Consider the following 13,401-nt stretch of genomic DNA (forward strand, 5'->3'; position numbering starts at 1 on the left):
TTGACTACTTAAAGGACCAGAGTTCTAAAAGGATGTTTCCGTTCCTCACGTTTAGAAACGGCTACCTGCCAACATTTTCAAGATCGTTTTCAGAAACCTTCTGATATATGAAGTAAGACAATGAAGTTCTCAGATTCATCCTAGAAAATGTGCTACACATGTCATTGAGAAATATCACCATAGTCACCTTCAAAATCCTCCCCTTGGCCAGCTGGTGACCAAAGTGATATTCAGCAAGGAGGTATGTAGCATTTTGAAGGATGAGTTCATCAACTTAATGTTCTGACCTCATAGCCTCTCAAATTGAAGTTGAAGAGGCTAGAACATATTCCTTTCAGAATTTTTTAAATAGACAGAACTAAACAAAATAAAATAAACTAAAGCCAAAGCCACATACATGTGAGACCTTACATAGTTGATCCATTGTATTTAATCTGTTCAGTTTTAATTTAAAATTATTTCCTCTACCCCTCCAATATCCTCAACTTTTTCAGACCTTGAGGTATATAAATGACATACACTGACCGTTATCACAGAGAACTGTATGACTTTATTTCTGTCATAAAAGCCCTTTCTGAAGAAGTTGAACCTATTAGGCATTCTCGACTTCCCCAATTTCCACCAGGGCCTGAGCGGGAAAAGATGTAGTAGTCATAAACTCAATGAGCATGTTTGAATACTCACATTCAATTCAGCAGGAGTCTGCATCTTGCTGAATTTTAGAGTGATCAGAGAACATTGATTTGGGCTGTCTATTAGGAAAAAGAAGACATCTGCTCTTCATGCCTCCTCAAATTCACAGGTTACTGGTAGGCACACAGAATGCATATACTAAACTAATTAATCTTCCGTTCAAAATAGATAGCAATACTCTATAGAATGACTGTCAATAGTTTTCCTTCTTTAAAGTTATAACTGGCTATATTTAGTAAGTTTAAAAAATACTAGATTATAAAATATAATAAAAACCTGTAACTTGGCTTGGCACCTGTGGCTCAAGCAGCTAAGGCGCCAGCCACATACACGTGAGCTGGCGGGTTCAAATCCAGCCTGGGCCAGTCAAACAACAATGACGGCAGCAACCAAAAAATAGCCAGGTGTTGTGGTGGGTGTCTGTAGTCCCAGCTACTTGGGAGGTGGAGGCAAGAGACTTGCTTGAGCCCAGGAGTTGGAGGTTGCTGTGAGCTGTGATGCCACAGTGCTCTACCCAGGGGGACAGCTTGAGGCTCTGTCTCAAAAAAACAAAACAAAACAAACAAACAAAAACCAACCAAAAAACCTGCAACTAGACTATGTTTAGGGGATGGGAATGGATGTGCAGTGGGGAGACAAGAATATTTGTGTCCTAATGTCTAGATTAGATTGTCCAATCTGATTAGTCGCCTAAAACGACCACAAAGAAATTAAACAAGTTAGATCAACTGAAAAAGGGTTGAGCTGGGCTGAGAAGGGGCTGCTTTGCCTGACAATTCTGTTCAACAGACTAAGACACAAATTAGAAGTTTTCCGTTCTGAAGAGGACAGTACCTGTTCTGGGCATTAACCTCCACCTGGTCGGTCACCTGTCCCAAGGCTTCCTCTTCTTGCTTCTGCCGCAGCCTTTCCTGCCGGGCTCTGCGGCGCCGTTCCCGGGCCGCCTCTTCCTCGTCATCATCATTCCTCTGGTAGGCGATTCTGCAACATTTCCAAGACAACTTCTTGAGGGTGCCACTTGCCAACTATGGTCATCAACTTCTTGATAGGAACAGCCCTGAGCACTTCTCTGAACTTGACTACTTAAAGGACCAGAGTTCTAAAAGGATGGTTCCGTTCCTCACGTTTAGAAACCCAATCAACTAGTTGTTAGACTTTTAAGTATCTGAAAAGCATCAATCTGATAGCTACTGAGGGTAATTTACAATGATCGAATAGCAATTTAAACAAAAAAATTACATAAAAGCAGGTGGTCTTTGTTAGCAGGTTTAGATTTCCTTACTAAGCTGATTATCAGTATGTAAGATTTAAAAGCAGAAATACAAACTATTAAACTGAAAATAATCAAAATATGTATTAAAGAGGATTCAGCAGGTTGTGTGTATTATTTACATAGAAACGAAGATCAGAAAAGAATCAAGTTATGCCACTGAACTGGGACTTTGGTGTTAAGAAGCCAAAACTGCTAATTGTGATCTGGCGCAGGGCATTTTCTTTGTTTTGGCTTTCGTTGTCCTTTCAATTCCTTTTCACTGACAATTGGTAGGAGGCTTTAGAGTCAGTGCATTGTGAAGGGGTAGTGGCTCCGTCTAAGGCCCCCTCTCCTGCTCCAAACCATGCTTTAGTATCACATCATCCAAACTACCACAGTCTCCCAGGGGTGGACTTGTGGACAGACACGTAAAGGCTGAGGCAGGGAGAAGAGACACAGAGAGATACATTATTGGTCTTTTACAGTTTTATCTTAAGCAAATTATAGTACCAGTATCACTATGCTAGATATTTCCCCCCCAATACTTATTCTCAAATAAAGAATTAGGGTTGTGAAACTACAGATGCCCCAGCTGGAGAAGAAAATGGCCTGCGTGGTTGATTTGGCTACTTTTGAAGGCGTGATATGACCTGAGACACAAAATGCCAAGAAGGCGCAGGTGCTGCTGGCAGGTCTCAGGTGAGCTGACTGGATGGGTGGGAGGGTTAGGGATGGAATGGGGATAAGGATGGGGCTACGTTTTACTTTGGAGACTTAAAGGGTTTTATTACAATGTTATTATATTTACATATCTATAAATAGAAATTCAGATACATAAACCTTTCACACTATTTTATAATATTTTTCTTTTTATCGTAGGAAGATCTAGGCTTTTGACAAATTATTAAGTGTGTGATATAGTACTGTTAACTGTCGGCATACTACGTGGCTCTAGTCCATGCTTGTAATTCTTACGTAACTCCAAAGCCAAAATAATTTATAAATTCAACAAAACAGCAGGACCATCCCAGTTACACCAATACTACGAACCTAATATAACTGATGAAGGTTTGCTCATGTTAGATTTACAAACGAGGCTTAGATCCAGGCCTTTATTTCATCTGTTTCATCATCCTGAAATAAAATGCTATGAATGTTTTTTCACTGAGGGATCTTATAAAAAACAGGATGAGCATTTCTGAAAGTTGGTTGGGTTGTTCTTTGCTATTTGAGAAAATCTGACTTTCTGTTTACTAAAATCTGCTAGTGGGCAACGTTCAAATGCCACTGTAAACAGCGTCATTAGTAAATCTATAAAACTAACTGGTTTATTTTCATAAATGTGGAAGGAAGGGCAGTGTGATACGTGTAATATAGCTGATAACAGATGACCAGATCAGGACTCAGACGACCTGCTTTTTAGAACTGGTCTCACACTCATTTGTAGCACTTTGATTAACCTGAGTTAAATTTCCCTGTGAATGAGAATCAAATGAAATAATGTCATGGCAAAGTGTTCTATACCGCAATGTATTGTCATCCTTAGGACAATTCAGTTAAGGAGCTGCTCTGGGACAAAAGGTGAGTTCAATTTTAGACTTGTTGAGTTTGAGGTGACAAAGTGGCATGATTTGCATATTCCCTTCTAAGTCAATTGCATTGTAGTTGGCAGTCAAAAGCCCTTCCCAGTGGTTTGGCTTCACCCTTCAAATTCTTGGCCTGATATTCCTTTGGCTTATTTCTCCGTTGACAGCTTTAACCATCACAGGGAGAATTAGTCCTGAATGACTGCTTCCCAAGCTAATCAAACAGAAAGTCTTAATTTGGCCTTCCATATCTCTGGATCAGCCATGAGGAGGACACGGATGTTACTTGGGGAGTCCTCTATCAAGATAAGCAAGAGACACAGAAGTTCCACATGGGACCTTGCTATGCTCAAAGCAAAACTCCTCCCTCTCCTTACTAGAATCAAATTTTAAGCCCTTAATTTCCCTCTATACTTAAAAAACGTCAGGTGTTACTGTCTTTCTCCTTCCTACTCAATATGCACCACGGCTGGACGTTGCTGGCGGTTAGCTCTGACATGAACTAGATTTGCCACCAAGGCCAGGTCACACTTCATCTTTCTTCACCTTGAATTTCTCATTGGAGGAGAATGACCAGATCATCTCCATTTTCTCTTCTAACCCTTCTTGCTCGGTACAGATGAAAATGTATAGGTAATAAACTGGTAGCTCTTTGTCTCGGATACAAGAAATCTAAATGGTTTCATGGTATTTTTGATCACAATGTGCCCAAGCTCAATAACATACCCGCTGACTTTGTACTTTATAAGTGAAATTGTGTCCACACCAAACAGGTGTGCAGTTTCCAACCGTGAGATTCCCTTCATTAGGCCTCCGTGTGCAAAGCAAACAGTAGAATCTTAGCTTTTAGGCCTCCTCCATGGCAACCTGCCCTTCATACTGACACCACAAGCTTATTTTTTTCTTTCAAAATAGAAAAAAAAACTTATTTATTCTTTTGACTATTAAAGGTAACACATACTTATTATTTTTTAAAACCAGACAATACTAAACGTATAAATGAGAAAGTAAAAACCAGCTCCCTGGGATCGTATCACCCAGAAATGAATGTGATAATATATGATATGGTCTACTAGCCATTTTCTTTTTTTATTATTTTTTATTAAATCATAACTTTGTACATTGATGTATTTATGGGGATTGGGGTGCTGCTTCGATATACAATGTGAAATGCTTACATTGAACTAAGTAACACATCCAGCCCAATTATACCCATTTCTTAATAGTTTTGAAATGTACCATTGCATCATGCACATTAGGTGAGGTTCCCCCAAATACCCTCCCTTCGCCCATGTCACCCCTCCCCTCCCCTCTCTCTCTTCTTCCCTTCTACGTTTGGGACCATAGTTATGTTTTGCCATTCTACTAGGCATTTTCCTATGAACGCATGGATATTTTCATTTTTACTAAAGTGAAAGAATGTTATATATGTCATTTCATAAACCATTTCTTTAATTTACCTTGTTTATGACTATTTTTAACATATTGGCCAAGTATAATTTCAATAGCAATGCAACATTCTATGTGTGTGTATATATACACATAAAATATATATGTATACACATAGTAATTATATGGTGAACTATTAATATAATTTCTTTATCTAATTTTATACTGACGTGCATTTAAGAATTTTTTCAATTTTATGTTCTTATAAACAATGCCAGAAAGGACTTCATTTTGATACACTTTTACCATTTGTTTCAATTATTTAGAAAAACTTTCAGAAGTTAGAATCTTTGAGTTTAAGAGTATGCTCATTTAAAAGGTTTTGATATGTACTGGCAAATTGCCTTCCAGAAAGGTCCATAACACCAGCAATGTACGAGTGCTAATTTCACCAGAAAGCAGCATCTGCCCCCCAATACAGGCAAGCATAACTTTATTATATCCAAACAATAGCATAACCTCTGCTTTATGCTTTAGTTAAAGACAACATGTTAACATTTCTGATTTCCACACACCAGATTTAAATGTATTTGAAATGCTGCTGACTAGTAAAATTCATACCTAACCAACCGCTGTTATGCTCTCATAAGAGCAAAACAATCTATTTGTTCCCTCTGTGAAAATTCAGCAGATGTCTATTAACCAGTCTGCCCATCTTCCACAGAACAAAGACCGCTGATTTTCCCAGATGATTCAGAAGCAACGTGGGACGTGAAGTTCCTCTGAATCATCAGATAATGACTGAACTGGTTTTAACAGAGTTTTAATCAAATATTTATTACTATGACCTTTTTTTTTTTTTTTGCAGTTTTTGGCCAAGGCTGGGTTTGAACCCACCACCTCTGGCATATGGGGCCAGCACCCTACCCCTTTGAGCCACAGGCACCGCCCTGTGATCTTATTTTTTTTAAATTCACAAATGATCTGTTAAGCAACTCTCTATTAAATTAAATGTTTGAATGATCCGACTTCCACCCCTGCTGCTTGGAAGAGGGTTTACTGCGGAGTGTTCTGCTGTGTTTCTTGGTAACTGCCTTTGCTCATCTCTTGGCATGAATACTAGTGGAAACATATGATGGCCCTTTTGGTAGGAAAGCCAGTTAACAGAAAAATGGCTTATTCAATATTTGGGAGAAGCATAGATAGTGTTTGTGTTCACACACACGGTCATGAATAAGTGTAAACAATCTTAAGAGGCCACAATAATTACATGATTTTATTTGATCGTGTCAGTGGTATATGTAAAAATAAAGAGGAATGGCTTTCTGTTTCTAGAAACATTGCTTAAAGGCTCTGGAGTTATAAGAAAAAAACAATCTATGCAACGGGAAACTCTGTCGCAGTGCTGTGGCTTTTACATCAAAGACATCGGAAGTCTTTAACACCAAAGCTCTGCTGCCTCAGTACAGTCATGTAACAAGATAGGAAGGTTACACCCTGTGCCTTTCAGATAGAAAATTTAAATAAAAGTATTGCAGGCATGGCAAATAAGGAAAACCAATGAGGACTGTGTCTGTACATCTGGAAGGGCAGTGTCTAAATGTACACCAGATGAGAAAAAGAGGAACTGGCAGAAGCTTCTCCAGCAAGACGCTAGAGCAAGCTCCGGCTGTCCTGCTGCCGTGGGGACCCGCTCACCCCAGCTTCTCCATCGAATATTTCCCGAATGTGTAGAACAATTCTTATTATAATCTCATCTATAATATAGATCGTTTTGTTTTGTTGTTACCACACATTCCCCCAAGTTTGAAGAGTGTTTTCCACTTCCCTTTTATTTTGTTTTTTCTTTCCCTGTTGCTAGTTTCTGACTTGAGTCTATATGACATCATCCTTAAAGTTTTCAAGTAAAATGCTGGCACTGGCATTTTTTAAAAAACAAAACAAGATCTCTCACCAGGAAGCCAGGATTAAAAATTAAATAATGGAAAAAATAATAACCATTTTTATTGTGGGGGGGAGTTGATTTTATTACATGTTTAAGATCATTAAGGACCCAGCAAAAATGACAAAGAAGTACAGTTAAGCGTACAAAATTTACTTATTTCATACTGATACTCACGGTACTGCTCTGAGTAATTAACTCCGGATGACCCAACAGTTAATGAGGTTTGCATTTCAATTAGACTATTCTATATTTTTTACATATATGGTATGCATGACATAATTATAATCTTGTAATAAAAAATCTTAGTAGTATATTTCCTGACTTTTCAAAATCCGTTCACTAAGGCATACCTTATTTTTGCCATCAACCAAATAGGGATCTCATATTTAACCACTCTCCCATCCATTGACATTTTGGGCTTTTTTCCATTTTTTTTCTCTATTGCATCCAATGTGTGTGTTTCTCTAGGGTAGATACTGAGAATGGAGTAGTATGCATTGGTTTAAATGTCAAAGAGTCTATCAAATAGCCCTTCACAGTAGTTGTTTCATTTTATATCCACATGCTCTCTTGTTTCAAATATCCACATTAGATCAACATGTTAGGATAATCTACTGCTAAATGACAGGATCTGAGAAAAGACTGAGTCTGTATTTTGTATAGTAGTGGCTTCTAGCATTTTAACAATGAAGATCCTTTTAAAAGATCAAGAACAATTAAGGTACCATTGACAACTGCTTATACTTCTGTTATTTTATTGATGAAACTTTTATAAAGTATAACTTCAGTGATGCACAAAACGGAATCTATATTCTATAAACTACTGCATCTAGTAGTTTTTCAGAAACTACTGAAATGAGAAAAGAATTTACCAGAAAAAGTTTGGTATGGATATGAATTTGGAAATCTTTTAAAAAAATTTCCCTGCTAGAGCAGGACCGCTGTATTGAAAGAGATTGTAAGAGTGCTACTGAACAGACTTTGAATTATCGCCTTCAATTTTTTGGTGTACTTCAACACTCCTTGTGCTTGGTAAGCACAAACACATATACAGACACATACGCAGACCCACAGGTTGAATGAGAAAAAGCCTGAGAGAGAAGGCTCAAAACACTCAAATGAGGCCCAGTTACGAAAGACTTGAGGACCTCATTCAGATCAAAGTTTCCAAGTCTCTTTATTTTCTTTAACTTTTCCTATGTTTTGTAAAAGGTTACTCTACCTACGATTCCAACAGATCGAATACATTCACTGAAGTAATGAGTCTCATGGGTGTTCTCAATTTGAAAATGCATAATTACACTTACAGTGGACAGCTGGCTGGGCCCCAAGATCAGCTCTGATCTTTCTACGTTCCACCATACCTCCACTTTTATGTAACGAGCCTTTGGAGAGAAAGTGGCGTTGGCTGAAGGAGATTTCTGACTTGTTAACTGTGACCCTCAATCCAGAACACCATCCTGCCCCCAGTTTTCTGCAGGTGTACCCTCCCCGCAAAGGTCACACCCCAAGGAAAACACCAGGGGCTTGCAGTCCCAAAGGGCTTGCCTAACCAATTCTTAGTCAATTCCTTTTCTTTGATTTCCATCATTATTGGTTCTGCTGATCTCACTGTCTTTACCAGGGATCCAACCTAAAGAATTAAAACCTCATGTGAGTTAAAATATGCTCATCAATTATTTGGAGGCAAAATGACTCACACATACTTTCATTATTCATTTTCATGTACCCAAACCCCCAGTGATTTTCTTTCATAATACAAAATGCAAGCAAATTCCCCAAACATATCCAATCAGCTTCAAATTGCTCACTCTTAGCAGAATCTTAGGCCAGGCTGTGATTAGCAGGGAAAGCCCTGAGCTACTGAAATGAGTCGTATTTGCCCTGCAGATTTACTGGATATGTTGGAAAGTTAAAAGAAGTTTATAGAAACATTCCGGGCTCTTAAATATGATTTTGTTTACATGTGGTGTCTGCAAAATGTTGTGGTTTCATTTAATGTACATAAAATCCAACTCTGAATGTTTTTCCCCTGGAGTTCTTAAAGACAGGCATTAAAAATTACTATGGAGGGAAAAAAGCAATCAAGAAAATAAAGATTCTTTTCATGGCAGAAAAATGTTAAGACATTGATTGTTGATACTCAATTGGTTTGTTAGTAATTAATATAGGATAGAGTGAAAGAAAGCCCCCTTAATTTAGAAGAAAAGAAAGTTTTGGTGGAAATGTGCTGTATTATTTCATTGTAGGGGGTCACTGTTTTATCAGTGTGGTGGCTTTTTGCTGGAGTGAAGGCATTCCGGGGATCGGCTGCTTTGAAGAAAATTACCTAGGAAGAGAAGAATGCCCCACACCATCAATGCCCCTTTCTTCATTCCATGTTCCCATACACAGGCACATTTGAGAGTTGCTAAAGTTTCCATCTCAACCATACGTTTAGGTGCTTGCAAACGTTAATGTTTTTAAGTATATCCTCACAAGTTATCACCACCAGCCCACACCATTTGCTTCATACAGTGGTGACATCCCACAACCAGGAGTTTCTATAACTGCAGACCATGCTGCAGCAGAGGAGAAAGAAACGGCTGATGGTGAAATAAAAACCTCTTCCCCTTGCCTCTATGCAAATCCCAGCAGGCTGGTAGTATTAGTATTGTTATGACTGCGAGGTCCTGTCCAACAAGTAGATGGGACGTGGTTGGTCATATATGGTTAGAAGAGACCTGGGAGTTCTGATCCTGACTCTCAGAATGGTCCTGCCCCAGGGCAGGCAGATCCCCACGCTTACTGACTTGATGCACACAGTCACAGGAAATTTTAAATGATGGATTTTAATTGTTTGGGTTTATAATTTTAAAGATTTTTTATTATGAAATATTAATATATTATACCTACAGGTAGGGCATAGTGGCTCATGCCTGTAATTCTAGCACTCCGGGAGGCTAAAGCCGGAGGGTCAGGAGTTTAAGACCAGCTTGAGCAAGGTGAAACTCCGTCTCTACAAAAAACTCGAAAAATTAGCCAGGTGTGGTGGCACATGCCTATATTACCAGCTACTCAGTAGGTTGAGGCAGAAGAATCACTTAAACCCAGGAGTTTGAGGTTGCTGGTTGCTGTAAGGTAGGCTGATGCCACATTCTACCCAGGGTGACAGAGTAAGACTCTGTGTCAAAAAAAAAATTATATCTATATCTATATCTATCTAGTAATGAGCTTGAATTTGGGGATATCTGAATTATTCTCTTGCTTTTCTTTCTAGTTTCACCATCATGACATGTATTCCTAAATAATCCATTTGTTTTTAGTTTTGCCTTTAAAAAACTGTACATAATAATACTGTATGCATACTGTGACTTAGCTTCCTTCATACATTATGTTTTTGAGATTCATCTATGTTTATAAGAAGAGCTGCAGGTTGTAATGACAGATGAAGCACAGGGTTCTCCAAACACGTCTTGGATTATAGTCTGGATGGGTTAAATGTCCAACTTCTTACTCAACTGGTGTTATTTTCTTTTAGAAACTCCATAAATGGCTTGTGATATTCGGTACAGATACGATGAGTATAATCTGGACTTACTTTCCTGTGGTTATTTTTCTCACATTTGTTTTTAAAAGAAAGAATGCATCTGACCAACCCATTCAATACAGAATGGAGGGATCATTCCATGACCACTTCCTGAGTTAAACTAAAATCTATTAATTTTGTCACAAACAGGACAGAATTTGCACCACCCCATCTACCCCACCCGAGTAAAATAATAAACGTCCTCAGATACAAATAATCACTTTTTGATTTATAATATTTATAAGGGGTAGGTATGGAAAGAGAGGGTTGAGGGTGGAGAAGATCTGTATTGCTCCTCACTTGGTTAGTTTGGTTGAAATGAATGAAAAGGAGTTAAGAGAAACGTTAAGTGGCCAAGAACATAATCAAAATAAAATAACTAAACTCCCCTCCTCTCTTTCCACCTTAAGATTCAACTGGATTTGGAGAACAAAAGAATGGAAAAGGAAGTATCCAACGAACTCAATACTAATAGGAAACTAGCAGATTAACAACTACATGCCCTCACAAGGGGAAAAAAAAAAACAATTAAATTCAAGCAGAGGGAAGGGGGCAATGTAGGGGACATGGCACATCTCCTGGGAGAAGGGCTCAACTACAACTTGGACTTGATGTAACAAACACAAACAGTGTAACCTAATCATGTGTATCTATATATTAATCTAAGAAAAAAAGATGCAACTGATATGAAGGTGGCTAACAGAGATAAACCCTGTTACTTACCCCTGTTTTCATAAACATTACCTTTTTTTCATCCCCAGCCTAGGGTTCTTTGCTAAGAATCTTAAATAATAAATGAGAATCTTACATATCTATGATCCTCAATGAACTCAGACTTTTAAAAATGTTGTCAATCAAAAGTAAAGTCTGATTTGGGTCTGTTCTGTGACTACTGTATCTATTAAAGGACAATCTTGCTTTAACATGCATAGAAGATGTGGACAATAAACCTTGGGCTTAGTCAGTTTTTTTTTTTTTTTTTGAGACAGCCTCAAGCTGTCCCCCCTGGGTAGTGTGCCTGGCATCACAGCTCACAGCAACCTCCAACTCCTGGGCTCAAGCGAGTCTCCTACCTCAGCCTCCCAAGTAGCTGGGACCACAGGCACCCGCCACAATACCCGGCTATTTTTTGGTTGCAGACGTCATTGTTGTTTGGCGGGCCGGGCTGGATTTGAACTCACCACCTTAGGTGTATGTGGCTGGCCCCTTAGCCACTTGAGCTACAGGCGCCGAGCCACTTAGTCAGTTTTTTAAAAGTGAAACCTTAGAAAACAATTCAGACACAGGTGTCTGTAACTGGGAACACTACCATTTGCCAGCTCTTGCTCTTGCATAGAGGTTTGGATCTGGGTATGCAACTCACACACATCTGCTGTAGAGTGGGGTGTAGGGAGACTCCCACATTTCTACTAGCCAAGTTGGACAAACTGCATCTGACCACAGATACATAAACAGGCAAACTTTTTCCATAACCAAAGACAGTCTTCTATAAACAGAAATTTCCATTTCTGCCTTTTTGTGTATAATCTTTATTTTTTCCCTTTTTTGAGACAGAGTCTCATTCTGTTGCCCCAGCCTAGAGTGCCGTGGTGTCAGCCTGGCTTGCTACAACCTCAAACTCCTGGGCTCAAGCGATCCTCCTGCCTCAGCCTCTTGAGTAGCTGGGACTACAGGTGCCCACCACAACGCCTGGCTAATTTTTCTATTTTTAGTAGAGGTGGTGTCTCGCTCTTGCTCAGGTTGGTCTAGATCTCCCGAACTCAAGCAATCCTCCTACCTCAGCCTCCCAGAGTACTAGGGTTATAGGTATGAGCCACTGTGCCCAGCCTCCAATTCCATCTTCAAATGCAAAAAATGTGAACCCATTTTAGATGAGTCTTATACTTAGAGTCATGTAGAAATTCAAGTCTTATTTCCAAATTTAAAATATTGTGTATGTGGTACAGAAGTCCATCATTTCATGGAGTGGAGCTTCAAACTATATAGGACCTTTATCAAACTGGCAAACATCTGACAAAAGAAAGAGATTAGAAAAATGAATACAAGATGTTGTTAAATGGAGAGCATAAACCTGTGCGTAATTACAGGGAACCCCGGTAAGGGAAAGTGGTATTCCAGAAATGCTGACGGAAATGGCACACTGCACGCATGTGGATACTGCGAAGGCGGGTCACATGGCCCGTGGCAGTGGACCTGATTCTCAGCATCCTCTAGACAGGCAGTGCTTAATGTGAGGAAATTTATGGGTAATGGATTTTCATAACAGGCCTTTTATGATCTTTCCCTCCCCAAAAGTGCCCTCTGGAGTTTTCATGCTTTCACTCTCATTTTTCTTAATTGGAAAAAGATTTACTATTCATTTCCTCCTTCCCAGTACTCCTTTCCACCCGACTGGCATCGCCTCCCGTCTTGTTTCTCCCTCTCGCATTCCTCACCTCGTCTTCGGAAACAGAAAGCTCTTATATGCTGACAGTTACGACACTGAGGCATTGTTCTAGCACTGCTAGTAGAAGTGACTGCCATTCTAACAAGAAAGCACATTTTGGGGCTGAGTACCCTCTCCCTTACTCTGGAGGTGCTGCACAAACTGGCCTAATATCCAGGGGGCTCAGGTCTACCTTCCATGTGCTAGAATCGCAGAGCTTTGTGAACCAGGGGTAGCAAGTAGAAAGGCACACCTTGAGGGGAGATAGGAAATGAATGGCCAAATCCTGGATGTTTGGCCCATTGGAAAGAACATTTATTCTTGCAGGGGACTCGGCCGCCAGCCAAGTGTAACCTAATGGGTCCAACCTCCCTACCACTGGGAGAGGAAGTCCAGGAGTCCACTGTGCTCTTGGGGGATCATCCTCTCAGTTGGTGGAAACCTCACTTAAGACAGGGCCTGCTGGCTCGGCGCCTGTGGCTCAAGCGGCTAAGGCGCCAGCCACATACACCTAAGGTGGCGGGTTCGAATCCCCAGCCCGGG

At 39.7% G+C, this 13,401-nt stretch overlaps 1 protein-coding gene across 9 annotated transcripts in view; it reads right to left on the reverse strand.

Moving 5' to 3' along the window:
* CALD1 (caldesmon 1) overlaps nt 1-13,401 on the reverse strand; it is a 215,626-nt gene that overhangs the window by 34,463 nt on the left and 167,762 nt on the right. For all 9 annotated transcript variants that reach the window (XM_023514226.1, XM_023514228.1, XM_023514225.1 and 6 more), the window contains one exon: nt 1,528-1,674. In XM_023514226.1, the coding sequence (XP_023369994.1) occupies nt 1,528-1,674 (147 nt within the window). The remainder of the gene's footprint in view (nt 1-1,527; nt 1,675-13,401) is intronic.

The sequence above is a fragment of the Otolemur garnettii genome, unplaced genomic scaffold (genome assembly GCF_000181295.1).
Source record: "Otolemur garnettii isolate 467f Iridium unplaced genomic scaffold, OtoGar3 scaffold00049, whole genome shotgun sequence".
Lineage (NCBI taxonomy): Eukaryota > Metazoa > Chordata > Mammalia > Primates > Galagidae > Otolemur > Otolemur garnettii.